Below are 27,124 nucleotides of genomic sequence, written 5' to 3'. Positions count from 1 at the left end.
AAATAAGCAAGAAGTTGAAGAACAAATATCTCATGCTAGTAGCCCACAAACGCACAAATGTCTTTGTACCATCTCAAGGGCATTTTAGTACACGCCCAAATGTCCAAACAAATTGGCTTTCTAGAAATGACTTAGAAGAAATTTATTTATTACTAGCAACCAAAATAATATGGTATTCCTAGTATTTTTCACATTGAAATTTCAATGTATAATGGTTTTCTAGAAATCACTTAGAAGAAAATTAGTAGCAAGGTTAAAAAATAGTATTCCTAAATGCGTTAAGCTGGAATTTGAAAGTGTATATTAAATTGAGAAAATTTGATGCATGATTTTAAACAATTTATATCTTGATTAATTTTATAAAAGAAAACAATAATGGGATTAACAGTTAATGTTTCAATGGGATGATATATTGATAACATCGCACCAGGCTATTATATGGACATGTGATATGTCACATAAAAGACAATTTATAAATACAAAGTAATATAATTAAACTAATTTACGAGTAGTTGATAATTATTAAGTGTCAAATCTCATACATCATGTCTCCTATGACTTCTAAAAAATGAAAAAAATGCTTATTCAGAGGCTTAAGGGTTACGTATAGCATTACCCAATAAAAATACTCTATAGTCTATACTAATTTTAAGATTATATGGTTTGATTAGGGACGAAAACCATGGAGTATTTTAAAGTAATATTGCCCACACATTAACCACAATAAACATAAAAGAGTCATGGTAGTTATTAAGGTAACACATTAATCACATTATTAGTAAACAATTAACATAATAATCTGATCTTTATCATTAATCCCTCTGACAAATCTGCAAGATTTCTCTTCTGCTGCCCTCACAGTTCTGTCATTTTTTGTCCTATGTTTTTTAATTTTCAATTTCTCCTCCAAATTTCCTATTTTTTGTAAAAACCCTTTATTTTTCATCTAAGGGTTTTGGACTTTTGGCTTGTTCATTTCTTTCCCATTATAAAGTTTGCTAATTTAATTCACCAAACCCCATTTTCCTTCTGAGAAGCCTAAAAATCTTCTCAGCCACCTTATCACCACATCTCTTCTCATTTTCTCTCTCCTCAAAAACTAAATAAAGTTCATTTCTTGAAATCCCAATTTGTGTTTTCATCAATTTTTCCAATTTCTCTGTAGTTTTTTGTATCTGGGTATTTTTTGTTACCAATTTTTTCCTGCAATTTTCATTTGATTTTGTTGAAGAAAACAAGGGGGAGGGAGAGAGATGGAGGCTGTTCTACAAACAAAGGGCCTTCTTTCTCTACCTTCAAACCCCAAATTAAGGGTATTCAAATCACCTCAAAGTAGTTTAATTAGGCAAAGAATTAGCACCCCAATTGCCCTGAAACCTAATCCTCTTCAAGGGTTTTCAATTTCATCAAATGGGTTTCAAAAATTTCATGGGGTTGTGTCAAATTCAAAAGGGTTTGCCCAGAATTTGAGAAATTCCCCAATTTGTCGGGCCGAGGCAGCTGCAGCTGCTGCTGCACCTGATGGTGGTAGTGGTGATGAAATTCAACAACCAAAGTTTTTGGGGATTGAATTAATCACATATAAGAAAATTATTCCACTTGGTTTAATGTTCTTTTGTATCCTATTTAATTACACAATTTTGAGGGATACAAAAGATGTGTTAGTTGTAACAGCAAAAGGGTCTAGTGCTGAAATTATTCCATTTTTAAAAACTTGGGTTAATTTGCCAATGGCTGTTGGTTTTATGGTGTTATACACTAAATTGGCTGATGTTTTGCCTAGGAAGACATTGTTTTATACTGTGATTCTTCCCTTCATTGCCTTCTTTGGTGCTTTTGGGTTTGTCTTGTATCCTATGAGCAATTATTTCCACCCCACTGCTCTTGCTGATAAGCTTCTGACCGTGCTCGGACCGAGGTTTCTCGGTCCTCTAGCTATTCTGAGGATCTGGAGTTTCTGTTTGTTTTATGTCATGGCTGAGCTATGGGGGAGTGTGGTCATTTCTGTGCTCTTTTGGGGTTTTGCCAATCAGGTGATTATTCCATTAAATTGTTATTATTGTAGTTTAAATAGTTACTTGTATATATGCCTATGCCTATTATGTATATTCTAATTCTAATGTTTATGTTCTGCATCTTTGATTCTGGGTGTACTGGAATGATTGTGGTATTTATTTTATTTTACTCCTGGTTTATTTTATACTATTTTTGTGCATAAATGAATTCTGAATGGAATTTAGTAGATTTTGAGAATGAGATCTATTTTTTTTGGTTGATATTATAATTTGGTGTTCCATCATTTGTTAATAAACAGTGAGTTGTTTGGGATATGTATTCTTGATTTATTGTCTATCAACAATTTTAAAATGTTCCTCATTTTATGTGTTTGAGTTTTACAATTTAATTACATGCCTTGTTCTACTGTGTGACAATATGGCAGATTCTTGCTGAGTTATTGGTTGACTAATGTAGCTTAGTGGTGTACTTATCATGCCTGTTCTAGGATTTCATTTTATTTTATTTTTATTTTTTTAAAAAATATTCTTTAGTATTATTTGGTAGTAGATGCTTTAGTGATTGTGACTCATATTGTTGCTTCCGGGTCAAGTCTATTTGTGGATTCTTATGGTGTGAAGTATTGAGCAAGTCTTTTGTGTGAGGCATCAAAAGTTACCCCTTATAGAAGTTTAATGTCACGAGGTCACCCTACAAATAGAAAGTTATTCAGGTTACTCAGTTAATAATATGAGACCGTAAATCGTTTCATACAAGATTTTGCCGTTAACTTTAACTACTCATGTCATGTAGAGGAATTTTGTGCCGTAATATTTTTTAGACTGTTACTGATAGAATATGTAGCTGCACTTTTGTACTTCTGCTTGTCTTCATGATGCTAAGTTATGCTTGGTTGAAAAACCATATCTTCTTGAAATATTTCTACTAAAAATCAATCTAGTACCTCTTTAAAACCAAACATCTTTGCTAAAAGGTAGTAATGTTTTCTTATGATGCTCTATGGGATTCGGATTAACCACCTTTTAAGATAAAGATTGTAGTATTTTTAGATTTATATGTTGCATGGGGGAAGAGGTCATCTTCTGAATGAGGGGACTTGACTCCTTTTCTCCATCGTGAGGAAGGCATCTAAACCTCCATTGAGCGTATATTATCTGGTCAAGGCTGTGATTAAATGGATGGTAATTATTTTGCAAGATGTGGGGGTTGGACACTTGGATCTGACTATCTATCTTGGGTACTATCCTGATTGGCTTACTATCTTTTCTCTTTCCACCTTTCCTATTTTTTAGTGCTTTAATTTAAAAGAATTGGGGTATACTGTATCTTTTGATGGGGGACAGTGCTTTAAATTTTGAAAGAAGGGCAATTTAGTATCCAGTCATTCTTTATATGTTGGTCTAAATTCTCAAATTAAGTGACTTGGTACTTACACTCCTTTCAAAATGGGTTAATTTTTGAAAAATCTCTGTCTGTGATCCCATCCGAAACTCAATGCAAGTGAAACTTTATGTTGAATAAAACATTTCAGATTTTCAAGTATTCTCAACTAGATTATTTTTTCTGGTCCAAATAGACACTGCCTACACCCTCTTAGTTAGTTGTTCATGGTAGTGATGTCATATATTTTGAACAAGCTGACTTCCTTACAGCCAAATGGAGCCTTAAATTTGCTGTTTCTTTTACTCAAACGTGTGGAGATTTACAGTCATGTTGTGACTTCTTTCATTTTTTCACTGTGATTAGATCCTTTGAGGATCCACTAGGGTAATCTTTGTTGCTTTGCTATCAATCAAGTATGGATATGGCTGCCTTTCTTAATTTTTTATAATAAATATACCGCAAATTCTTACATGCTTTACTGTCACTTGCAGATCACCACGATTGATGAAGCTAAGAGATTTTATCCTCTGTTTGGGCTAGGAGCTAATATTGCCCTCATTTTCTCGGGACGGACAGTGAAATATTTCTCCCAACTCAGGCAAAACTTAGGGCCTGGTGTAGATGGTTGGGCTGTCTCTCTCAAAGGAATGATGAGTATTGTGGTACTAATGGGCCTTGCTATCTGTGGTATTTACTGGTGGGTGAATACATTTGTACCACTTCCTACCCGCAGCCAGAAGAAAAAGGTAAGAAATTTGAATGAGTAAGCAGTAAAGTAGACACCCCCCAATTGTAAATAAAACTTGTTTCTGAACATTATATGCAGTGCTTACCTTTTACAAAATCAGGATGATCACCAGTTCACCACTATATTAGTTATTTGGCCTTTCTTTCTTAGCTGATGCACTTAATTTGTCAAGGTTTCAACCTGTTCCTCAGATTTTCATGCTGATTATTATATCTGTTAAAAAGCTGAAGGATTGCTTAAAATTTGTGGGCCTTTTCTATTTGAGCTCCTTCATAATTGCATCTATTTCTCTGTACTTGGGTGTCTCCAAATAAGACAATCAACATCTAAAGAACAAGTGCCTTTTGATTGCTTGTTGGCTCAGGAGGATGGAAAGAAATAATTGATTCTCTTTTTTTTTGAAACCAGAAATAATTGATTCTAATATAACTTTTATTGTGACATAACTTTACAGGAGAAGATCAAAATGGGAACAATGGAGAGCTTGAAATTTTTGGTGTCTCAAAAGTACATTAGGGATCTTGCTACCGTTGTCGTTGCTTATGGTATCAGTATTAACCTTGTTGAGGTTACATGGAAGTCAAAGCTTAAAGCTCAGGTATGGGTTTATTTACAGTTGACATCTTTAATGTACTTTTACTTTGTTGTCTGTAGCTGAGCTCTCATAACTAAATGATGCAGTTCCCTAGTCCAAACGAATATTCTGCTTTCATGGGTGATTTTTCAACGGCAACCGGGATAATGACCTTTACAATGATGCTTGCCAGTCAGTTCATATTTGACAAGTTTGGTTGGGGAGTTGCAGCTGCCATTACACCTACAGTTCTTCTCATTACAGGAGTTGGTTTCTTCTCATTGATTTTGTTTGGTGCTCCACTTGCACCAATGATTGGGTCCCTTGGGCTGACTCCTCTTCTAGCAGCAGTTTATGTGGGTGCCTTGCAAAATATTTTCAGCAAGAGTGCAAAGTACAGTTTGTTTGATCCTTGCAAGGAAATGGCTTACATTCCATTGGACGAGGACACTAAGGTTTGTTCTGCTGAATTCTCTAATTTAATATCGTCTTTGTCTTTTGTTTCTTCAAATTTCTTTTATTTTGGCAAAACAAGAGTCCAGAGAGATAGTTTCTGGTTCTGTACTCAGTCCAGAAATAAAGGAGCAATATTTCATGCCGCTTTTGGAAGTGGTGTTAGTGTTACTTGAAGGTTAATATATAACGGGGTGGGTAAGAAAACAAACTTCCATATCTGGGTAATTAAGCAGAAAGGTAATCTCCACTTCCATCACTTGGAAATACTAGAGGGATGTAACCTTGTGTTGCGCTTCACCCTTTACTCATCTCTTTCCCTTCATTTTCCCCACCTTTCCATTATGTACTTATTTATTGAAAATAATATTGGATAATTATTACCTGGACTCGCGTATGCATGTTAAACTCGGGCATCAGTGGTTCTTACTTGGCTGTTTTATGACAATATCTCCCATATTTCGGTGGATCCATGTTGATGCCTTAGGGATCTGGCACACGTTATTGAGGTGAAATAAAGTGTCCTAATAACAAACCCCCAATCTCCTAAAAGTAGAACAGAGCTCAATTACTCTACATCTGAAAGCTGTATTCTTTAATTCCTCATCATCAAGGACAATACTAGTCAGACAAAATTGATACTGTACAAGTTTGATTTAAGGGTAGAGAGGAGAGAGAGAGGGCGAAATGTAGATCATATTATCTTCATAACTCATAGATTTCCTATTTATTTCAATATTTTAAACTTTGGAAAGATACCTTAAAAACTTCCCTTTTCTCTTCTTTAATAACACAACCTCACAGCGCGTAATATTCATTGAAATTTGAAAGTAACACCCTTGTAACTTTCCAGCTAACCCTTTAAGATCTAGTATATGGAACGTTATTTACTCTACCTTTGTTTTTTCCCTGGTGGTTCTGCATTATTAACATCATATACAATGCATCTGCAGGTTAAGGGGAAGGCAGCGATTGATGTTGTGTGCAACCCACTAGGAAAGTCAGGAGGTGCTCTAATCCAGCAGTTCATGATCTTGACCTTTGGCTCACTAGCCAACTCAACCCCATACCTTGGAGGAATTCTGTTGCTAATTGTAACTGCATGGTTAGCAGCAGCCAGGTCATTGGACAAACAGTTCACTGAGTTGCGTAAGGAGGAAGACCTCGAAAAAGAGATGGAGAGAGCTGCTGTTAAGATCCCAGTTGTGGCTGAGAACAGCAGCGAAAACGGTTCCCTCAGCAGTGGGTCCGATTTGAATCCAACAGTTGGTGACTTGCCAGGAAGTTCATCTGAGAGGCTCAAGTCCCAGTAAGATTATAATTATTTATTAGCTCTATAATTTATCAATGCAAAAAACATAAGAAAGAAAGAAAGAGTTTCTTTGGTTGTAGAATTTGTACTAGAAAGTGAGGATCTGAAATAATCCTACCAGCTGGAAATACTGAGATTGCCTTAAGGAGGCACTCTTGTTCGTTGAATTATAGGTAGTTAGATAGATTGGCTGGATTAAGGTGGTTAAAAATTGAAGCTCCTAAAATGCTGGCCTTTGCCGCAGTGTAGAAGATTTTGGTGTATTTGATAATTTGATGACTATATCCTATTTTGCCCTTGAAGGATGAATATCTGCTCATGCTTTTATAAATCTGGTCAGTTTTTGTGCACATCATTTGTTCATGATTCATTATATTTTTGACATTCATCTTTACATTGAAAGCAGAGCTCAACTGGGTCAGTGTCTTGTGACATTTGTACATGAACATGTTTGCTTCATTAGAAGATCAAGGTGAAAGTGTGAAACCAAGTAGTCTTAGCATTCATAGCAACGGCGACAGAAACAGTCTCTGATTATCTTATTTTATCGAACAACATTATCCAGCCCAGTTTTGTTGCTTTCAATCTTTCATTAGGGAACATGTTTTTTCAAACGGATCTTCTAGGGGGGTATAGAAATATTGAAAAACGACTAATGACCAAAAAGAGCGTCTTAACATACATGAAGCAAACATGTTCATGTCATGTACAATTGTCACAAGACGCCGACCTAGTTGAGCTGTTCTAGTCATTTTCGCAGGGTATTACAAACAAACAACTCAGAATAAATAGACACGACATTATAATAACAGCTACATGCATTGAAGAGGGATCCTTGTTTTCATCATAACAACAAACTGGTTTTGCATTGAGCACAGAGGAAGGATCTCGATGACAGTAAGTCTGAAACTAACTATCTAGCCTGAGAGTTGACACGCGGTTGGGATAGCTGAGGCAGATTGGTATTGTGGCTGGAATCTCACTCTCTCGGGTAGAATGGGGGTGTTGATGTTAGCCGGAGAAGATGGTGCATTTTCAATTTGCCTACGAATCCAACAGTGTAAGAAAAAAGTTTTTGAAAACCAAACAAACAATGCAGGATGGGAAAAATTATTTTCTTAGAAAATTTTGTTTTTTTCTTTTACCAAAACTAACAGAGCTTAATTCTTTTTTTTTTTTTTTTTTTTTTTTTTTTTTTTTTTTTTTAAAAAAAAAAAAAATCTACTTTGTTGTGTTTTGATTTATTTATTTATTTATTTATTTTCTTAATTCCTTAGTATGGAGTAAAACTTTAGATATATTTAGGGCCCGTTCTTTTCAGCTTAAATTAAGTTTAGTTTATTTCAGCTCAGCTCCAATCATTTCAGTCCAGCTCAGTTCCTAATTTCCTTCTCCCATAAACAAATTATTTCAGCTTTATTCAGTTCAGTTTAGCTCCAATGAGTTCAGTTCAGTTCAGAAAATCTGAACAGACCCTTAGTTCATCTTTTGGTTTTAACTTTTAACTTGTATTTTTTTCCCTTATTTATTTATTCATTTTTTTCTTCAGAGTTTCAATTATTATCTTGTTTGATACACAATGTTTTGTAAATTTTTATTTTGTTTTCTGACTTATATTTTGGACAACTTATTTTGCTATCTTGGCTTCTTGCCCTCCTGATTATGTTTGTTTTAATATACATTATTATCAACTAAGCTAATTTGTAGTTGGGAGGGAGTGGGATTTTACTAGTATTAATTAATGGAAAATGATATATATAGCCCTTAGGGCTACATATAAGCATTAAATTTACACTTGAAAATCGTAAAAAGTTAAGAAATCATCAAAATATAAACACTAATTATACTAATTTACGTGCGTTTTTGTCATGAATTCCTAAATTTATATTAATTCCAATAATGTATTTAATGCTTATATATAGCCCTTAGGGCTACATATAGCATTACCCTTAATTAATTTATCAACCTTAAGCTTAAATTCTTACACGTTAGCCACTAAGCTATTACAATCTAGTGCCATTCTATCAAAATTAAATTTTAATGAGGACTTTCTATTATGGAAATAATGTAGTAATTCGAGGCATCTAATAAGGACTTTCTTTTATGGAAATAATGCGTAATTCGGGGCATCACCCGGGCCTAAAAACTAGTTTTTGTTGAAGTTGAGATGCCATATAGTGTGAATTACCGTTGTTTGTACTTAGGGCCTGTTCTCTTACGTTGAAATTCAGTTCAGTTCAGTTCCACTCCTAATTTCCTTCTCTTATAAAAAATTCATTTCAGTTCAGTTCAGTTTCGTTCAGCTGAGTTCAGTTCAGTTTAGTTCAGCTGAGTTAAGTTAAGTTCAGTTCAGTTCAATTGAGTTTAGTCAATGAGAACAAGCCCAATAGTGCTCCGTCTTGCTTTCCTCGCTGTTTCAAAGTCCCTTGTGGCCTTGTCTATGTCTCATCGTCATAAGTCTCATAACGTCACCATTCTTGATGCTTTGTGTCCTTGGTGGTCTTCACCCACCTCATCATTGGGGGTGTACCATGTCGACAACTTCATTTCCTTTTTATTTTTTGTATTCAACATTTTCCTTTTTTTTTTTTTATATACTTATGAGTTATGACTTTTGGTTCTTTCTCTAAAATTTTGGTTATTTTCTTGTAATTTTTTTTAAAATTTTTTTTAAAAATAGCACTAATTTTTGCTAAACTTGCTTAAGACCTTAGGGTGTTAACCACAATTTTCCACGAGAGAATCTAGAGCAATAGAGCATGCATAAGCATGAACTATACTTTATGATCTTTATGCCTCTTTCCAAATCCCAAAGAAAAAACTAACTTAATGAATAGTGCAATAGAATGTCAAAAAAAGATATCTAGTCCTTTCTATTGTATTATTAGTATACTAGTCAACTACAATAATACAAACAATACAAAATTTCTTTTGTCATACTTTATGTTTCCCTTCCAAAACAAAATAATACAATCAAAATAATAAAAAAATGATTCTATCATGAACTTTGTTTCGGCATGGTTATTATCCATGTAATAATATCCTAGAGCATCGTTAAATACTAATCTTAAGGGCCTGTTCATATTTACTGAATTGAGTTGAACTGAACTGATTGGAGCTGAATTGAACTGAACTGAACTGATTGGAATTGAACTGAACTGAACTGAGCTGAACTGAATATTTTATGTGAGAAGGAAATTAAGAGCTGAACTGAACTGAACTGAACTGATTGGAGCTGAACTGAACTGAAATTAAGTAAATGTAAACAGGCCCTTAGTTTCTTAAATTATATTTCTTATGTTCTTTTATATTTGCCACGAAAGTATTTTTATACAGTAAGTTGCAAATTTGTTATAACATTAATTTATTTGCCTAATAATTTCCTCGCATCTCTATTATGTTGCAATTAAAAGAGAACGAAAAAGGCATTCCATTATCATATAGGGTTTTATGAGCGCTTGGCTTATTTTTGTCCAAAGCGAAACCATACTTAAAGTACCTCATTATAGAACCAATAACTCAACAAGTCAACTACAATAATAGAACTTTCACGAGACTTATTATTATTTGTTCACGGGGGATTCAAAACCTAAATTGCCAGATCATTAAAGATAGATAACTAGTCCTATCTATTTCCAAATTGATTAAACATAAGTTACCATGTCTTTATGTTATGTGAACATCAAAGTATACAGTGCTGAATATTTGATCATTTGAAATGTATGTTGAATTGACTTAGTTTGTCCCACTGGCTTACATATATTTAGCTACCTGCAATTTCTTTTCAATTACTATACAATCTTGTCTAAATTTGCTATTTGACAATCTTGATCTATAAATAGGTCGTTTTAGTTTGTGTCAATTTTTATCAAAACATTCTTCTTAGAGGATTACGACAAAATAGGTAGTCTAATGACTAATGAGGACATGAGGTAGTGAACGCCTAACAAATAAAGATGAAGAGAGTATACAAACCAACGGAAAATTAAAGGGAAAAACTTTTAATGCTTTTTAAGCATTACACAGTTAATGCAGTTGGTTAAGGTTTCTCACTTTTGAGTGTTGCGACCTTGAAATTAGTAGTCTAAATCGTGTAATTTGTAAAGCTTAAGTTGATGGCTGAAGTCATGATCAATTTATATACTCTATCAGTAAGTATTTGGTGGTGGGGAATTGGAGGGTTTCCTTACCTTGGATCGGCATCACTTATCTTCTGACAAGGTTTTTAGTTATTTTGTCAAACATTAAACACAATCATAATTTAATGGATATCTCAATCATTTGTACTATCAATTGATTTATGGGATAATTATTTGTAGACCAAGTTAATTATACCAACAAAAGCCATGGACTAGTGACCAAGCTGTCCATGGACTGTCAATTAATTGAATGAATGATCCCATTTTATTTAGACCCATATATGCTCGAATATTTAGGGCCCATTGTACCTCAGATTTCATATCGGTAATTGCACAACATGTACGAAGTATATGGTCCTTATCTAGGCCCCTTGGCTTCAAGACACAATAGATTAGCGCACCATAACAATGACCGCAAATAACTTACAAAATATGAGGTCAAGTCCGTCTTGTATATTACCGTCTTAGATAATTATACTACCTCCGTTAACTTTTAGTTGCAACTTTGGATATTATTTGTGAGATATAAAATATTTCAAAGTTGCAACTAAAAGTTAACGGATGTAGTACATAACAAAAATAACTTATTAGATGAGCCGTTAAAAAATTAGAATATTTATTTACATGGGTGTTCACGTGAATCCATAATTCGACAGCATAGAAGAATTGGCGTTATGCCAATCATCCCTAGTCCCCACTAAACGTTTCATTATCAAAGGGTTTGGAATTTTAGGGAAAAACATCACTCACATTATCTTTTTGTGCAACAACTTTCTAATTTTCCCACACAAAGTGATGGGAAGGAAGAAAGATAAGAATATAATGAGGTAATTTCTATATATATATAGACTAAATATATGACAAATAATAGTAAATGCAATATTCTCCATGTCTATTTCTTACTTAGTATTACAACAAAGAACAAAAGCCCTAAACTCTATACAAAAAAACCCTTGTTTAGATAATGACTTGAAGGCAGGGTAGGCATCTTACATTGTCTTTTCTTTCTTATCTTTGTTGAGCTCTTCTTTATCACCCATCCTCCTCACCTAATTTATTCCATAAATACCCTTGTGGATTTTATACAATATGTGTACTTTTCGAGGGGTATAATCGTCTTTTCACTCCTTCGTAACTTGTAACCATTATTATGTGCTATATAGTAGTCTAGTTATTTCTTTCTTTTATTTATGTTACATATTAGTAACACACACCATATAGACATATAGTAGAAGCCAAACAATGAATAATAAGGTCACCTTGTCGAAAACCTCTGAAGGCAAGCCACCGCAGTTGGGTGGTGAGCAATGGCTAGATGATGCTTGCATTCTTGACATGGACTACTTTGTCAAGACACTTTCCGGTATAAAGTCTAAGGGGGTACGCCCTGACCTTGTTGGCTCGATCATTGCTCACTACGCGTCTAAGTGGGTTCCTGAACTATCTGAGAGTAGGGATGTCACAACACTTGAGGGGGACGACCCATCAGCCTCCCCTGAATCAGTGACATCCGCTTGGAGGAAGAAGCGGTTTTTCGTGGAAACACTTGTAGGGATCCTCCCCCCGGAGAATGACACAGTCCCATGTAACTTCCTACTAAGGCTACTAAGGGTTGCCAACATGGTAGGAGTTGAGCTCACCTATAAAGAAGAGCTCGAAAAAAGGGTGTCATGGCAATTAGACCAAGCCACATTGAAGGAAATAATGATACCTTCTTTTAGTCATACTTGTAGTACATTACTTGATGTGGAGCTAGTCATGAGGTTAGTAAAGAGGTTTGTTGGATTAGATGAAGGTGTTAGGAGTAGTGCGGCCTTAATTAAGGTGGCAAAGCTGATGGACTCGTACTTAGCTGAAGTCGCGATGGACTCAAATTTGAAGTTGGAAGAGTTTATTCAGCTTGCTGGTGCCCTCCCTGCCCATGCTAGAGCCATAGATGATGGACTCTATCGCGCTGTTGATACTTATCTCAAGGTAATATTTCATGGCTCCTTTTTTGTGTTTTTGTGTATTAGTATGGAATACTAGCCTTTGTTTTTTGTCCTCTCATTTATGCTTTAATTATCTGAAACCACTTAATTTTCTCCTTTCTTTGTTTATTTCAGCAAAAATTACCTGTCTTCTTTTCGAGTACATGATTTTAGTATAATGCACAACATTTTTCCATCAACAGATGTTATAGCAATTTCAGGTTTTATATAGTTACCAACACTATTTCGACTCTAAGCTTTCTAATAAGAGTTTATACTAGTATAATCAATATAATGTCTCACATATTGACAACAAGACGCGTACTTAGGCAAGTAATAAGCATGATTTAGTACGAAGTATGTAATTATTGGTTTAATAATAGATATAGTGGTACAGAAGACAGCAAAATTAATCAGTAATTAATATGGTGTGTCCTACAAGTGAAAACGCCATGACATAATTTTGTGGGGAGGGAATAGTAGAAGAGCCAAAAATATATTGCCTGTTACTACTGAAACAGAATCTTTTCAGATTAAAAAGACTCCAATTTTCTAATACTGCATTACAACTTTGCAAGTAGGCTGTTTTTGGTCTCTTCTGATGATGTACATATTGTTTTAAAGTTATTAAACATTTTTTTTGTGGGTGTATTCTGTATAGGCACATTCTAAGGTGACAAAGCAAGAAAGGAAGCTTCTATGTCGATTGATTGATTGTCGAAAACTCTCTCCAGAAGCATGCCTACATGCTTCACAGAACGAAAGATTGCCTGTACGAGCAGTAGTGCAAGTCCTGTTTACAGAACAGAACAAGATTTCCCGGCAGCTGGACTGGAGTGGTCCTATGTCTATGGCTAGAAGCCCGAACTCTAATAGGCACGATGCACCAGGCCGATGCCAGTCAAAAAGGGAGGTTTCAGTCCAGCATATGGAGATCAAGAGGTTAAAGGAGGATGTTGTCAGACTTCAGAACCAGATAACTACCCTGCAGAATCAGCTGGAAAAAGTAAATGAAAAGAAGAAAGGGTTCTTTAGATGGAAGAAATTCATTTTGATCTCTGGTTCAACTAGTGTTACTGATGTTGGAAAGAGAGATTTTGAGGAAGTTGGGTTTGGAAGGCATACCCCTCTTGCCAAGGGGAAGACCTCACACAGATGGAGGAAGTCTCTATCGTGATTTATTCATGTTTCTTTTACTTATAATACGAAGTATGTTGTTTTAATTACCATCAGCATAATAACACTGATTTATAATTTTGTTTTTCTTGTTAATTTGTACTTATACATACGTCGTTCTTGTGTAGGCCAACAAGTCTTCCTGTAGATGTGTCAAACTTTAAAAGTTTGGATATGTCAAGTAATGTATGGTATGCCATTCAGAAGAAAAGTAAAGTAATATTACCTTACAATGTAGACTATGTTTATAACAAGCTGTTATTCTATATATCAGTCTGAAAAACAAACTGACAAAGAAATAAGTTCACACACAAATGAATATCAACCTCAACAAACAAAAAGAATATGGAAATAATTTACATTTCGAAATTTACAACTTAAATTTTGACAGCCTTCTTGATGGATTTGATGGATGATTTGAGGAAGTTGTCACCAGCTGAATGATTCTCATCAATATGATTATAATCTTCATCATCATCAATAACAAGTGGCTTCTTTCTTATGCAATCCACCCCCTTTCTCATATTAAGTATCTTTGAAGGAGAAGATGGGAGTTGCCTGAAGAACCTCGCGCTCTCAGTCCTAGCAATCCCTTTATCTTTCCCTCCTCCAAAACTCTTCTTTGCTTCACTCTCAGTCTCAGAAGAAATGGATCTCCTTGCTCCTAAACTCTTCCTTGCTTCGCTTCCTTTGCTAGTAATATCGGCCTGATATGAGATTGATCTTCTTGGAGTGCTCATGGCCCTTGGTTTTTTTGCTTCAGTTGAAACAATTTCTTCCTTCTTTTTTTCATGGCTTCTTGGCTCAACAACCGAAATGGATCTCCTAGGTGTGCTCATTGACCTCGGCTTACTGGTTTCAACCTCTACACCTTTCTTCTTTTCATCAGAAACTGGAGGTTTCAGGACTTTTATCTCCTTTTGTGGGAATTTTTCATTGAGCTTTTTGATGATTTCATCAGTATTGCTGCTAGTCTCGGGTCCTTGAGCTACTTTAGGAGGGCTAAAATTCAAGTTATCTTCGCCTTCTGTGTTTTCCAGCAGCAAATGCAACCATTTCTCTACATTGCCTTTCCCTCTCTCCTTCCTCGATTCCTCATCATCATCATCTACTTCTGCTTCTCGAGCAAATGGGAATTTGACACTTAACTCCTCCACATGATGACTTATTTCTTCTTTTTCTTCTTCTATCTCCAGGCCTAATGTAAGTTTCGGTGTCTCTTCTGTTTCTTCTTCTATTCTGTTTTCTTCAATCATCAAAAGGGCTTCTTCTGACAAGTTGTGTTCTTCTTCTAGGAACTTCCTTAGCTCCTTGTGTGAAGGTGTCTTAGACTTAATCCTCGGCAAGTAGATTAGTGTTCGGTCTTCTTTCTCCTCAGCAAAAGCATCATCAATATCAGTCCTTGATCTCTTCCTTGCTTGTTCCCACTCTGGCTTCATTTGCTTCTCAAGTTCATCTCTTTGCTTAAACTTTTTAGCAAGCTGTTTCTCAGCCGAGTTACATATTGCCATTTGCGCTTCAAGTCTTGCCATGAGTGTGTTCGTTGCAGCCTGGTTTAGCCTAACTTGTTCTTTGTAAACCACACTCCTACAAAAATTCACAAACAAAATGAATTAGAATACAGGACTACAAGCATAAAAGTTCCGAAAATTCCCACAAATATGCAACAAAAGAGGGGAATGAAAGGCCTTACTGATGCATTGCATTTCTGATCATTTTCTCCAGCATTGTTCTGTAAGAAGATTGAGCCTCAGCCACCCTACGACATTTTTCAGCCCGTCTTCTACGTTTAATCAATGTTAACTCAAGCTCTTGAATTGTCATCTTTTCTTCCTCATTCTTTAACTTCAATTCAGTCACCTCTTCATCCAACCTTTGAATTTCTGCCTTCATCTTATTAGTCTCTTCTCTTCGCTTCAACGAATCTCTTGCCATAACCAAGGCTTGGTAAGGGTTCGTAGCCATGTCAGGCATTTCATTCTCCTTCGACCCACCATTTTTCAATTTCCTCGAAGGAGCTATCATTAGACTTAAACAAGTTACACAACAGATAAACAAGACTAACAAAATTCGAAAAGATCAGTTAATTTTTCGTGCTCAGTTTTTACCTATCATAGGAGTAGTAGGCCTATGTTGTCTATTGACATCTAATGTTCTCAAAGTTGAATCAACATATTCTTTTCGAGCACGAACAACAACAGCAGCAGGCGCTAGGCCGAGCTGCTCTTTCGACTCCATAAATGGTTGAGGAAAATTATGTGAGTCCACAGTTTGCATATCATTCAGTTCTTCATTCTCACCTGCTTCAAACATCCATCTAAATGCTCTATGCCTACCATAACAAATAACCAACATATAATGTTATAAACAACATTTTATATCCTAGTCCAAAAATCTGAATTCTAAATCACAGGAAAAAGGAATAATTCATCAATCCATTCACCTAAAATCCGAATTCGATGCAGCAAAGATGGATAAAAACTGGTCAATAGATATGCCCAACTGCAAATCCCACCAAGGTACTAAAAATTCCAACTGATTGTGTTTCCTCTTTCGAACTTGCCATTGAAGTATTCTCAAATTGCTTGGTACAGTCAATCCTCCTCCTACAATTTGTAGCACAATATGTCATATAATATATAGTATTTTTTTGTTAATAAAATTGGAATGTACACATAAGTAGAAGATGTGTTGTGTACTTGAACAAGGGAACCAGTGATCGATATCCCAAGCGAGTGGGGAGGCGGCATCAGCATGAAGGTAGATGACATTGCCATAAGGATCAACTCGAAACATGGCCGGATCAAAACCGGCATTTCTAAGAACAATTACCACAAAAAAAACAACATAAGTATTAGTAAAAAATCTTGAAATTGTGGTTAATTTAGTTGAAGAAAGAGTAAAAGTTCTTTGGTAGAAGGGTTATTACCCCAAGTGGTTGAGTTGCTTCCATATTATACTAACAAAGATTCTGTAATTGGCTGTTGGTTTCGCTTGTGGGTCGATTATAGGAAACAAATCATCTAATTCCTCTGCCCTTGATGCCTAAATAAACAGATTATATAGCCTAAATTAATTAAGCATCCAAAAAACACCAATGTTCAGGAAGAAAATAATTCATATAATCATGTGCTTTGTAGTCTCATATTGCGAGTTCAAGTTACACTATTAGCGCGACTATTAAAGATAGAAGAGAGTAACATCTACAATAACCCAATAAAATTTAGATGGTAAAATTACTAAAACGTAACTTCTACAGAAGGTGTACTATACTACTCAATCCAGTGTTACACATTATTCGGTAAAATTTTCTAGAAATGCATGACAAAATCACGGCGCCAGTGTTTGATTTAGCTAATATTTCCACCTAAATAACTAAAGAAGATGCAACCCATATCAATTTCCTATTTTTCAACCCATAGTATCAATTACTCAAATCAATTTTGATAAACAAAAAGAAAAGGACAATTCAATTCACCAAAATCATATAATTTATAAACATACCAAAATTAGAAACAAAATTAAATAACAATTTGAAAAAACAAAGAAACCCCACCTTACAAATCCAATCAAATCAATTATGCAATCACAACAAAACACCCTAATATCAAGAAAATAAAAAATTGCAAAACAAAATTGTTAATTTTTATTAAAAATACCTCTTGGGAATGTAAAGAAAAGGGAGTGAAAGTAAAAGGAGGACCATGACAATAAGGACTAATACTTGTATCTTTACAAAGCTTAGCGTACGCTCTTGGGTACCCAAGGCTTTGATCCACGGACAAATCTTCCTTACCAAACGCGTACGCCACCGACATTTTTATCGAATCGAAACGACTCGAATGAGGAGGAGGAGGATGATGATGATGAGGGAGTTAGCTAGTACAGAAAGTAAGACAAGAAGAGTTAGAAGTGAAGTAAAAAAAGATGCAGAGGAAGTCAAGTGTTTTGAGGAGAGAGAATAAAAGAGTAACGGTCAGATTGATATTTCAAAAAGTGGTTGTGGGGTGTAACGTGAACATAGCGGTGGGATAGTGCAACGGCTAGATTTTGTGACCCGGCTCAGGGAATTTAATATTGGAATTATTACTCGTTATTTTTGTTTTTTTTTTTAATTTATTTTCTTTTTAGTTTTATTGGAATCTTGTATGTATTTATTTATTTAATGGTGGGGTGGGGGTTAAATCAGAAGATTAGTGTGGCTTAGCTGGTTGGTACTACTGTATTAATTAGGCAGTTGGGTTTTTTTGAAATAAATTGAATTAGCGTATAATCAAAGACTTTTTGAGATCTTTTTACTCTCTACAAGTTTTGAAAATTTTATTTTTCCTACAATAAGATACATGGAAAGTGATATTAGTTTTAACGGTCCTAAAAAGATTAAAATTAGAGTAATAATAAAAATGGTGGGTTCTTTCAAAAAAAAAAAAAAAAAAAAAATGGTGGGTAGACTTAAGAAGGGCATATAAGATAGATATAGTTTCGTATTTGTGTGAGAGTTAAAAGCTTTATTTTACTTAAAAATTATTTTCCTATTTGAGGAAAGATGAAAGATAAAAGGATACTCGAGTTCTCTACGGAGGCCTATAGTGGCCTTAATTGGTACGACTCTCTGCCTAGGAAAGACTCGTCTTAACGTCGTATGTAACTTTTCTGGGAGACGCGGGCTTGACTGTCCTATATCTTGATTCAAGTACACATTTATTATTTTCGAAAATAAAAAGAATTGAAATTATTTGAAACTTGAGTATGCGATTATGTGTGCATTAAAGTTGGTGTTAAAACACCTTAGAGTATGGTTTAGGGGTTCGAAATTTTTGAGTTATTACCCATGGTTGGGTGATATTGAGTTATGCTTGGTTGATTGAGTTATGAATTGCTTATTGCAAATGGATTTTGAATTGAATCGCTGTGTGATTTAGCATTTAAGTAATTGTTTTGCATGTGTGTGTGAAACAGATGGATAAGATTGATGAAATGAGACACAATTATGTTAACATTCACTACTTGAAAGATAATGGAGTCACAGCTAGTGAGTTCATGACTGGAATTGTCACTTTGGCCTTAACCCTTTATGAGAAGTTTGACGAAGAAGTATTGACCCAACCACCTTGGATGGTTCTTTTGGCCTTGGTCCATTTGCCTAGGATTAAGAAATATCAACCTCTCTTTGACAAATATGGGGATGTGATCAAGGAAAATGGCATGTGAAATGAGAAGTATCATCATGAAGGGAAATGGTTAGCAAGCATGTCTAGTCTTAAGAGATACTTGCACTATGTAGAGTGTAATTATGAACCTAGGTGCAAAGCTGTAAAAATTCCCAAGCCTCCAAAGAATTGCACCTTTAGAGTAGATAACCAAATGTACTACCTAAACGCCCAATTACCTTTTTGTTACCTAAGGAAGCATCATGAATATGTGGAATCTAGTGATGAGTCCATACCACCTCTTGGTAGAGGCAAGAACTACCGTTCTCCTAGCAAAACTCCAAGCTATGAATCTTCATAACGCCCTAGCTCAAAAGCCCACTACCACATTACTAAAAGGCCCATAATTCGTGCCCAAGTTGCCAAAGAAAAAGCCTCATGCTCAAATGCCCAAAAACCCATTGCTTCTTCAAGTCAACCTCATGGCAATGTAAGCCCAATAAAAAGCCCAAGCTATAATCCTGGCCCAGACAATAACCAAAGTGAATCCGGGTCAAGTTCATAAGGCCTTACTCCAAGCTATAGTGGTTACAACCCAACCTTCATGACTGAACCAAGTGATAGGCGAGATGACCCTGATTATGATCCAGTGGAAGATGGCTATGCCGAGAGTGCTATTTGAATGTTAAGCTATGACTATGTTATTGCTTTTAATAATTGTCATAGATGGAAAAATTGTATTTCTTATTAATTATTAATGATATTAAGTTACTTTTATGAGAAATGAAGTTACTTCATATCATTAATAATTAATGAGAAATACAGTTTTGCCATCTAGGGCAATTATTAAAAGCAATAACATAGTCATAATTTAACATTCAAATAACACTCTCAGCATATCCATCATTCACTAGATCATAATCAGGGTCATCTTGCCTATCACTTGGTTCAGTCATGAAGGTTCGGTTGTAACCATTATAACTTGGAGTAAGGCTTGATGAACTTGACCCATATTCACTTTGGTTATTGTTCGGGCTAGGATTATAGCTTGGGCTTCTTACCGGGCTCACATTGCCACGAGGTTGGCTTGAAGAAGCAATGGGTGTTTTAGCATTTGAGCATGAGGCTTTTTCTTTGGCAACTTGGGCACAAGTTCTAGGCCTTTTAGTAATGTGGTAGTGGGCTTTTGGGCTAGGGCGTTTTGAAGATTTATAACTTGGAGTTTTGCTAGGAGAATGGTAGTTCTTGCCCCTACCAAGAGGTGGTATGGACTCATCACTAGATTTCACATATTCATGATGCTTCCTTAGGTAAGAAAAAGGTAATTGGGCATTTAGGTAGTACATTTGGTTATCTACTCCAAAGGTGTAATTCTTTGGAGGCTTGGGAATTTTCACAGCTTTGCACCTAGGTTCATACTTACGCTCCACATAGTGCAAGTCCCTCTTAAGGCCAGACATGCTTGCTAACCATTTCCCTTCATGATGTTGCTTCTCATTCCACATCCCATTTTCCTTGATCACATCCCCATATTTGTCAAAGAGAGGTTGATATTTCTATCCTAGTCAAATGGGTTAAGGCGAAAAGAACCATCTAAGGTGGTTGGGTCAAGACTTCCTCGTCAAACTTCTCATAAAGGGTTAACGCCAAAGTGACAATTCTAGTCATGAATTCATTAACTGTGACTTCATTATCTTTCAAGTAGTGAATGTTAAAATAATTGTGTTTCATTTTATCAATCGTTTCCATTTGTTTCAAACACACATGCAAAACAATTAATTAAATGCTAAATCACACAATTATTCAATTCAACTCAATTTATTAGCAAACATGCTTTTGATCGAAATCATCAATTCCATCCTTTCCAATAATTAAACCAATTATTCCAACTCATAATTCCAAAACCAATTTCAATAATCAATATTCAATAATCAATTCAATAAAACCGATTTCTCATTAAAAATCCAATTCCTCACCCAAGTGTGCACACCCCCAAGCTAAGCTAGTCTCATTATATTACAAGGCTAGCTATTCTTGAGGAAAGACCCGGTCATACAAAGTCCAATAATGCCTTATCAATAAACCAAATCCGCATAGTGTGATTACCAACATGCTTATAAAGCATTAATAATAACAATTCAATAAATCCTCTTTAAATCCAATAATTCCAATCTTTATAATAACAATTCAAAACTCCTTTTTAATTAATTCCATATGCTTTCAAAATCGAACCTTTTAAACATGAATAATAATTTTAATTATTCAAAACATGATAAAAAATTAGTACTCCAATTTATTTATCAAAACCAATTTATTTAAACATGCTTTTATTTCATAAATCATAATTTAATTCAATTTAATTCAATATCATAAAATCATTCAAAACATCCTTATTCAAACCAATCACTTTCAAGGTATCTAGACACCTAACGTACCTTGATCCTTGCTTAGCAAAATCACACAAAAGAAACCTCAAGAATCTTGATCTAACACACCCTACAAATAAATATAACCTTAATCAATACAAGGTTAACAAATAATCACAATAATTAAATTAAAAACCCCCAACTATATGTACATGAACCTTTTAAGTTATTTTCTCATAAACATCATTAAAATCTTATTTAATATAATTAAAACTACTCATAATAATTTTTATAAATCCCCCATAATAATAATAATTAATTAAATAAGAGAAGAGAAGAAGAAAAGATAAGAAACCAAGGAAAAGAGAAGAATTGGATTTGCGTTGGAAAGAATAGGCAGAACTTGTAGAGGTTGTAACTCCTTCGATATAACTCCGAATTGGGTGATTCTTGAGCCTAACCTCAAGGATTTTTCGAGAGGAACAATATTCTGTGAAACGTCAATACCCCAAAAACTGACCAGAAGTGCTCGAAAAGTGACTTCAAAGATAAACGGGATGATTTGTGTAAAAAGAGGAGAAGAAAATAAGAGAATTGGTGTGAAAAATGTGAGTGGTATGAAGGGGTATTTATAGGCTAGCTCTTGCAAGAATTATGGCAAGAAAATGTATATGGGAAGAATTATGGTAAAAAGAATTAAGGAATTACTTGGAGAAGAGAATGAAAGAAATATGGAAGGTTTTGATATTAAGGTGATTGTGCATAATAAAAATATGGAAGGTGTATAGTCATGAAAAATAATATGGCAATTAGAATTACTTGGGGAATAATCAAGAGGAATAAAAGGTATGAAAATATGATGATCAAATATTAAGAAGATGGAAAAGTGAAATTAAGGAAAAAAAAATAGATTCTTGGGAGAAAAATACAATTTACCAAAATAATTTCCCCCAAAATAATACAAGAGGGCCGAAAATCTTGAGGTCCATAGCTCAGATTTTTGGATTTCTCTAGTAGTATTTAGGAAGATTTTTGCTTAGTTTTAAGGAATAAAATAATTATGTAAATAATATATAATAATTAATTAATTAAATACCAATTATTCACCAATAAAATAACTAAGAAAATCAGATTTCCTACACACAAGAAATTCGAAATTCCTAGCTAATTCGAAATACTAGTATTAGAAGTTAAAACCCATTAAATTTTAATACTACTATTTCCACCGTTTTTTTAACTCACGTGACTAACAATGTCGGAGCTCACGTGACTAACACGTGAGTTAAAAAAAATACCCCTAGGTTTTAAACTTTTAATACTATTATTTCATTCCTCCGTTTTTTAGTTGCTACATTTTTATTTTCACGGTCTCTTAGACAATTTTTTAAGAGGTGAGAGATAGATCGAGAGAAACATAAGAGGGACCTATGTGAATAGGAGAGAGGTAGAGAGAAAGAAATGTAAGCAATGGAAAGTGTTACAATACAACAAATTAAAAATTTCCAAAATAAGAAAGTGTAGCAACTAAAAAGAAACGAAGGAATTAATATAACCAATTAAATTAATCAAGTTTAATTTAACATGTGCGCTTACTCACGAAGCTAATTTTTTTTTTTGAAAGAACTCTCGAAGCTAATTAAGCAAAGGTAGGTTTGGGTCAAGCCTTGGATGAATCTTAGGAAGTTAACTAAATACAATACGGAGTAGATAATATTTGGCAAAATTTAATTTTCCCTAAAATATATCATAGATATCTTATTAAAGCAGTAACAAGATCATATCAGAGTTAAGAGATTACTGTGGAAGTCAACAGTTTACTCTAGTTATAAGTTAAATGACATTAAATGACTTATGTAACATTTTTTTTAAATGACATATGTAACATTTATTTTATTATTTTTTAAAATTTGAGATTATTATTGTCTATTCTTTAAATTTTTTTTAATAGAATTTTTTAAGCATTTTGGAGGGAAATTTTTTTACAAAATCATGCCAAGTGTTCCCTCCGGTGATTACTTTAGTATTTACTCCGTTGTATAGAAGTATAGATAGATAGATTTTTTTTTTTTTTTTTTTTTTTTTTTTGTAGTTTCAATGGCTTAGGGCCTGTTCACATTTACTGAACTGAACTGATTGGAGCTGAACTGAACTGAACTGAGCTGAAATGAATATTTTATGAGAGAGGGAAATTAGGAGCTGAACTGAACTGAACTGAACTGATTGGAGCTGAACTGAACTGAACTGAAATTAAGTAAATGTGAACAGACCCTTAGTAGAATGGGGATGCAAATTTTATTCCCTTTTGGTACGCATTATTGATCAATTTACGGCTTAAGGGCTTGTTCTTATTGACTGGACTCAGCTGAAATGAAATGAGCTGAGCTGAACTAAACTAACTGAACTTATTAGAGATGAACTGAACTGAACTGAAATGAATATTTTATAAGAGAAGGAAATTAGGAATTGAACTTAACTGAAGTGAATTGAAGTGAAAATAATTGTATGATGAGAACATGCCCTTACACTTTATTTTATGAAGTTATGCTATTACTACTATGTATTACGTATGATCATTCACCAAATAAAATTAACATAATGACCAAAAGTAAATATTCCCTAATAATCAACGACATCGATCATAAACTAGCACATAATTTAAATTAGGTTAATTCCCGTTCCATGCACGGTTATTTTAATTACCCCATATTTTCTTTTGACAAATTAATTTATTTATAGCATAAAATATAAAAATTGTTTAAAATATCTTGAACAAAATTGAATAAGAATGGTAAATATTATTGCTCATTCTATATAGTTGACAAAAATAAACATCTTTTTAAAATAAATTTCCTTAAAATAAATAAACTATACTTCGCAATAATTAATTATTAAAAAAATAATGTATTAAGGACACACCAGAAATTGACATGTGTCATTGCTAGTGTGTCTATTGACCTTTTATTATTATTATTATTATTATTATTATTATTATTATTATTATTATTATTATTTTGTTTTTTTTTTAATCTTTGTTAAGTCTTTTATTGAAGGGTATCCTTCTTAAGTCTGCATATTTAGCATTGAATTTTCCTTTTGTTAAATCAAAGATTTTTTTTAAGGGAAAAATTGTACTTCCTCCGTCCCTAAATTACATTCCTCTTTCTCTCTATTATGTGAGGAATAAATGCTAGAAAGAGGAATGTAATTTAGGGACGGAGGGAGTATATATGTTAGGATAATCATGGTATATTTAGTAAATATTTTCTTGGTGATTATTATTGTTTCCTTAATTCTATGAGATAATTGATGGTGGGAATATATATTCATATCTTTGTCATTATTGTATCTTTGTCATATTATTTGTTTCTTTAAATAAAGTTTTATTTTTTTTTAAAAAAAATATACTATGGACACACCAGAAGATGAAACGTGCCATGACTGGTACGGTGTGCCTTTTAGTATATAGATTTTAGTATATAGATTGATGATTGCTATACGTATAGCATACGAGTACATAATGTCAAATGAAAAATGAGAAACAATGCAAGTTAACAAGAAACATGTAAACAGTATTACATTAACAGTAAAATGAAAAATCTGAAAATTCTACTATAAAAACATAACAGGAAGAAAAAAAGGCAGCAATACAATTATGGTTGTCCAACAACCACTGGATTATTTTGAGAAACAACCACTGGATGATCAGCTGGATAAACTACAGAACCATGTGCATGAACTGGATAACCTCCATAATATGCAAGATAACCTCCATAAGGATATGCAGGATAACCTGCTTGTTGTTGTATAATAACTGGTGGTGGTGATCGTGTCCGATCGCAATCTTGACCACCAAATAAACCACCAAGGAAACCACAGCCAATGCCGTTGTCAAGAAAGGCCGTGACAACCATTGGCTGCACTACCATGGCTATCAACAATAACACCACCATACACTTTGTAACTTGACTCATTTTTTAAAAAAAATTAAAAAATTTTGTTATATGGGAGATTGATCGGATGAATTTAATTAGTACAAATTGAATTGGATCAACCATTTATAATAAGGCCAGCAGCTGCAGAATATTTATAATTTAATTTAGTTATAATCAAAGAGACGTGGTTTCTACATACATCCATTTCATAATCAAATTAAACAGACGTGCAGTGGTTTTGTCGATCAAGTCAATGCATTTTATCCAGTATTCCAGTGAATAACATGGTGTACTATACATTATGTCATTATCTTATGCGATCTCATTTGATTCATTACAATGCAAAATTTCTAAATATATACAAGTAGTGCCGATTACGTACATTTGTATAATTTAATAAATATGTGATTGAATATATTAATGATTAAAATTAAATAAGAGCATTAGAGATCACATGTGAAAAAACTTTATGAAATGAGAAAGTAGTTTTTTATTTAGGAAAATTTGACACTAACAATCCCATCAGTAATAGTTTGTCTTCTTTAAAAGGTTTTAACTATCGATAAACAAGTACGTAGTATAGGCGGTCCTAACTTTAGAGGAGTCCTTCTCTAAACAATCTCAATAAAATTTTAATTTTAACAAATTTGACCGGTTAATAGTGGCACTACGCATGTCTTGTTTTCGTTATTAGCTTAGGTTGAGTTAAAAAAAAATTAATCCTCCACTGCCGACAATCTATTTATAGGGGTGTAAAGGAGCCGAGCCAAGTAATACCTTGTTCATGTTCATTTCATTTAACTTTGGCGAGCCCAAGGACGATCCCGAGCTTTCAAGCGAGCTCAAAAATTTGTTCAAGCTCGGCTCATTTAGTACAATGTATGTTCATAAACAGTTCATGAACAGCTTGTTTATTAAACGAGTTGATAAATGAGTGATTCATGAACGAGCTTAATAATAAACGAGCTTTGTACTTTTGACCTTTGAAAATCTCAAAAGTAGCATAATAATTAAATTTTAATCACATGCATCGTATAAACTTAATAATTAAATTAAAAAATGTGAATAAATCAATAATTCATGAACATAAATAAATCAGTAGTTCGTGAAAATAAATAAACGAGTTGTTCATGAACATATCTATGTTCGTGTCCAAGCTCATTTATTAAACGAGCTTCAAAATTTGTTCAAACTCGGCTCATTTATTAAGTAAAGAAACATGAACGAGCTTCAACCGAGCTCGAACCCGAGTAGTTTATTGATCGGCTTGGTTAATTTAAACCCCTATCTATTTATCTCCTGCTCTTTTAACCTTAAAACAATATTATCTATACTTAGTATTTAAAATCACAAACCAAAATTGACACATGTCATCATTCTTTCTCACCTTTCTTTATTCATTCTCCCTCCTTATGTTTTCTAAGAAATTATCTCTTCATCTCCCCCTTTATTTCTCAATAACTTTTATATTTTGTAATCTTTATTTTAATTCAATAACAAATTAAATTTCCTAAACCTTCTCCTCTTCTCATTGTTCCATCTATCAATTCAATTTATTCACATTCATAATTCATTTCTTTAATTTGACCCCTTATCTTCCCCCTCTTCTTATATAAATACAAATTTTTAATAAAGATTTTTTCACTCTCATTAAGTTTCAAAAACTAAAAAGTTAGAGAAACATCTCTCAAAATTCTATGTGAAATTTTTACAACAATGAGGATAATGATTGAAAAGGGAAATATTGACGTGGCAAGAATGCTATGGAAATTCCATAGGAAGACATTGTTTGCTTGTCATGGGGCTTTAATTTTGAAGATATTAAGCGCAATATAAGAGGCATATATTGGTAAAGATCGACTAAAGAGAATATCATGCCTTCACATTTGATGTAAAAATTGTAAA

The 27,124-nt window shown here is 33.8% G+C and overlaps 3 protein-coding genes across 3 annotated transcripts; 2 read left to right on the top strand and 1 right to left on the bottom strand.

The window, feature by feature from the left end:
- Positions 1–972: 972 nt before the first annotated feature.
- LOC145619070 (plastidic ATP/ADP-transporter-like) lies at positions 973–6,836 on the top strand. Its single transcript, XM_081673669.1, has 5 exons — positions 973–2,033; positions 3,891–4,145; positions 4,602–4,745; positions 4,829–5,176; positions 6,128–6,836. Exons 1-5 carry the CDS (start codon positions 1,254–1,256, stop codon positions 6,485–6,487), a joined length of 1,887 nt encoding a protein of 628 aa, XP_081529795.1. The 5' UTR covers positions 973–1,253; the 3' UTR covers positions 6,488–6,836.
- A 4,981-nt stretch (positions 6,837–11,817) lies between these two features.
- Positions 11,818–13,879, top strand: LOC145620687 (root phototropism protein 3-like). The gene is made up of 2 exons (XM_081675395.1): positions 11,818–12,599; positions 13,257–13,879. The coding sequence occupies exons 1-2, from the start codon at positions 11,868–11,870 to the stop codon at positions 13,770–13,772; spliced, it is 1,248 nt and encodes a 415-aa protein (XP_081531521.1). The 5' UTR covers positions 11,818–11,867; the 3' UTR covers positions 13,773–13,879.
- An 84-nt stretch (positions 13,880–13,963) lies between these two features.
- LOC145620686 (uncharacterized) lies at positions 13,964–17,729 on the bottom strand. Its single transcript, XM_081675394.1, has 7 exons — positions 17,431–17,729; positions 16,701–16,816; positions 16,471–16,589; positions 16,215–16,377; positions 15,880–16,103; positions 15,465–15,789; positions 13,964–15,358 (listed from the first exon to the last, which is right to left on the bottom strand). Exons 1-7 carry the CDS (start codon positions 17,587–17,589, stop codon positions 14,149–14,151), a joined length of 2,316 nt encoding a protein of 771 aa, XP_081531520.1. The 5' UTR covers positions 17,590–17,729; the 3' UTR covers positions 13,964–14,148.
- Positions 17,730–27,124: the final 9,395 nt, after the last annotated feature.

This window comes from Chenopodium album, chromosome 27 (genome assembly GCF_948465745.1).
Source record: "Chenopodium album chromosome 27, dcCheAlbu1.1, whole genome shotgun sequence".
Lineage (NCBI taxonomy): Eukaryota > Viridiplantae > Streptophyta > Magnoliopsida > Caryophyllales > Amaranthaceae > Chenopodium > Chenopodium album.
This window is presented reverse-complemented; position numbering and strand designations above follow the sequence as displayed.

Excerpts from the sequence above, each read along its gene's own strand:
- LOC145619070 (XM_081673669.1), top strand. The coding sequence starts at position 1,254 with ATGGAGGCTGTTCTACAAACAAAGGGCCTTCTTTCTCTACCTTCAAAC. Across the intron at positions 2,034-3,890 it reads TTTGGGGTTTTGCCAATCAG|ATCACCACGATTGATGAAGC; the intron begins GTGATTATTCCA and ends TGTCACTTGCAG. Across the intron at positions 5,177-6,127 it reads CATTGGACGAGGACACTAAG|GTTAAGGGGAAGGCAGCGAT; the intron begins GTTTGTTCTGCT and ends ATGCATCTGCAG.
- LOC145620686 (XM_081675394.1), bottom strand. The coding sequence starts at position 17,589 with ATGTCGGTGGCGTACGCGTTTGGTAAGGAAGATTTGTCCGTGGATCAA. Across the intron at positions 16,590-16,700 it reads AAGCAACTCAACCACTTGGG|AAATGCCGGTTTTGATCCGG; the intron begins GTAATAACCCTT and ends AATTGTTCTTAG. Across the intron at positions 15,790-15,879 it reads GCCTACTACTCCTATGATAG|CTCCTTCGAGGAAATTGAAA; the intron begins GTAAAAACTGAG and ends GTCTAATGATAG.
- LOC145620687 (XM_081675395.1), top strand. The coding sequence starts at position 11,868 with ATGAATAATAAGGTCACCTTGTCGAAAACCTCTGAAGGCAAGCCACCG. Across the intron at positions 12,600-13,256 it reads CTGTTGATACTTATCTCAAG|GCACATTCTAAGGTGACAAA; the intron begins GTAATATTTCAT and ends TATTCTGTATAG.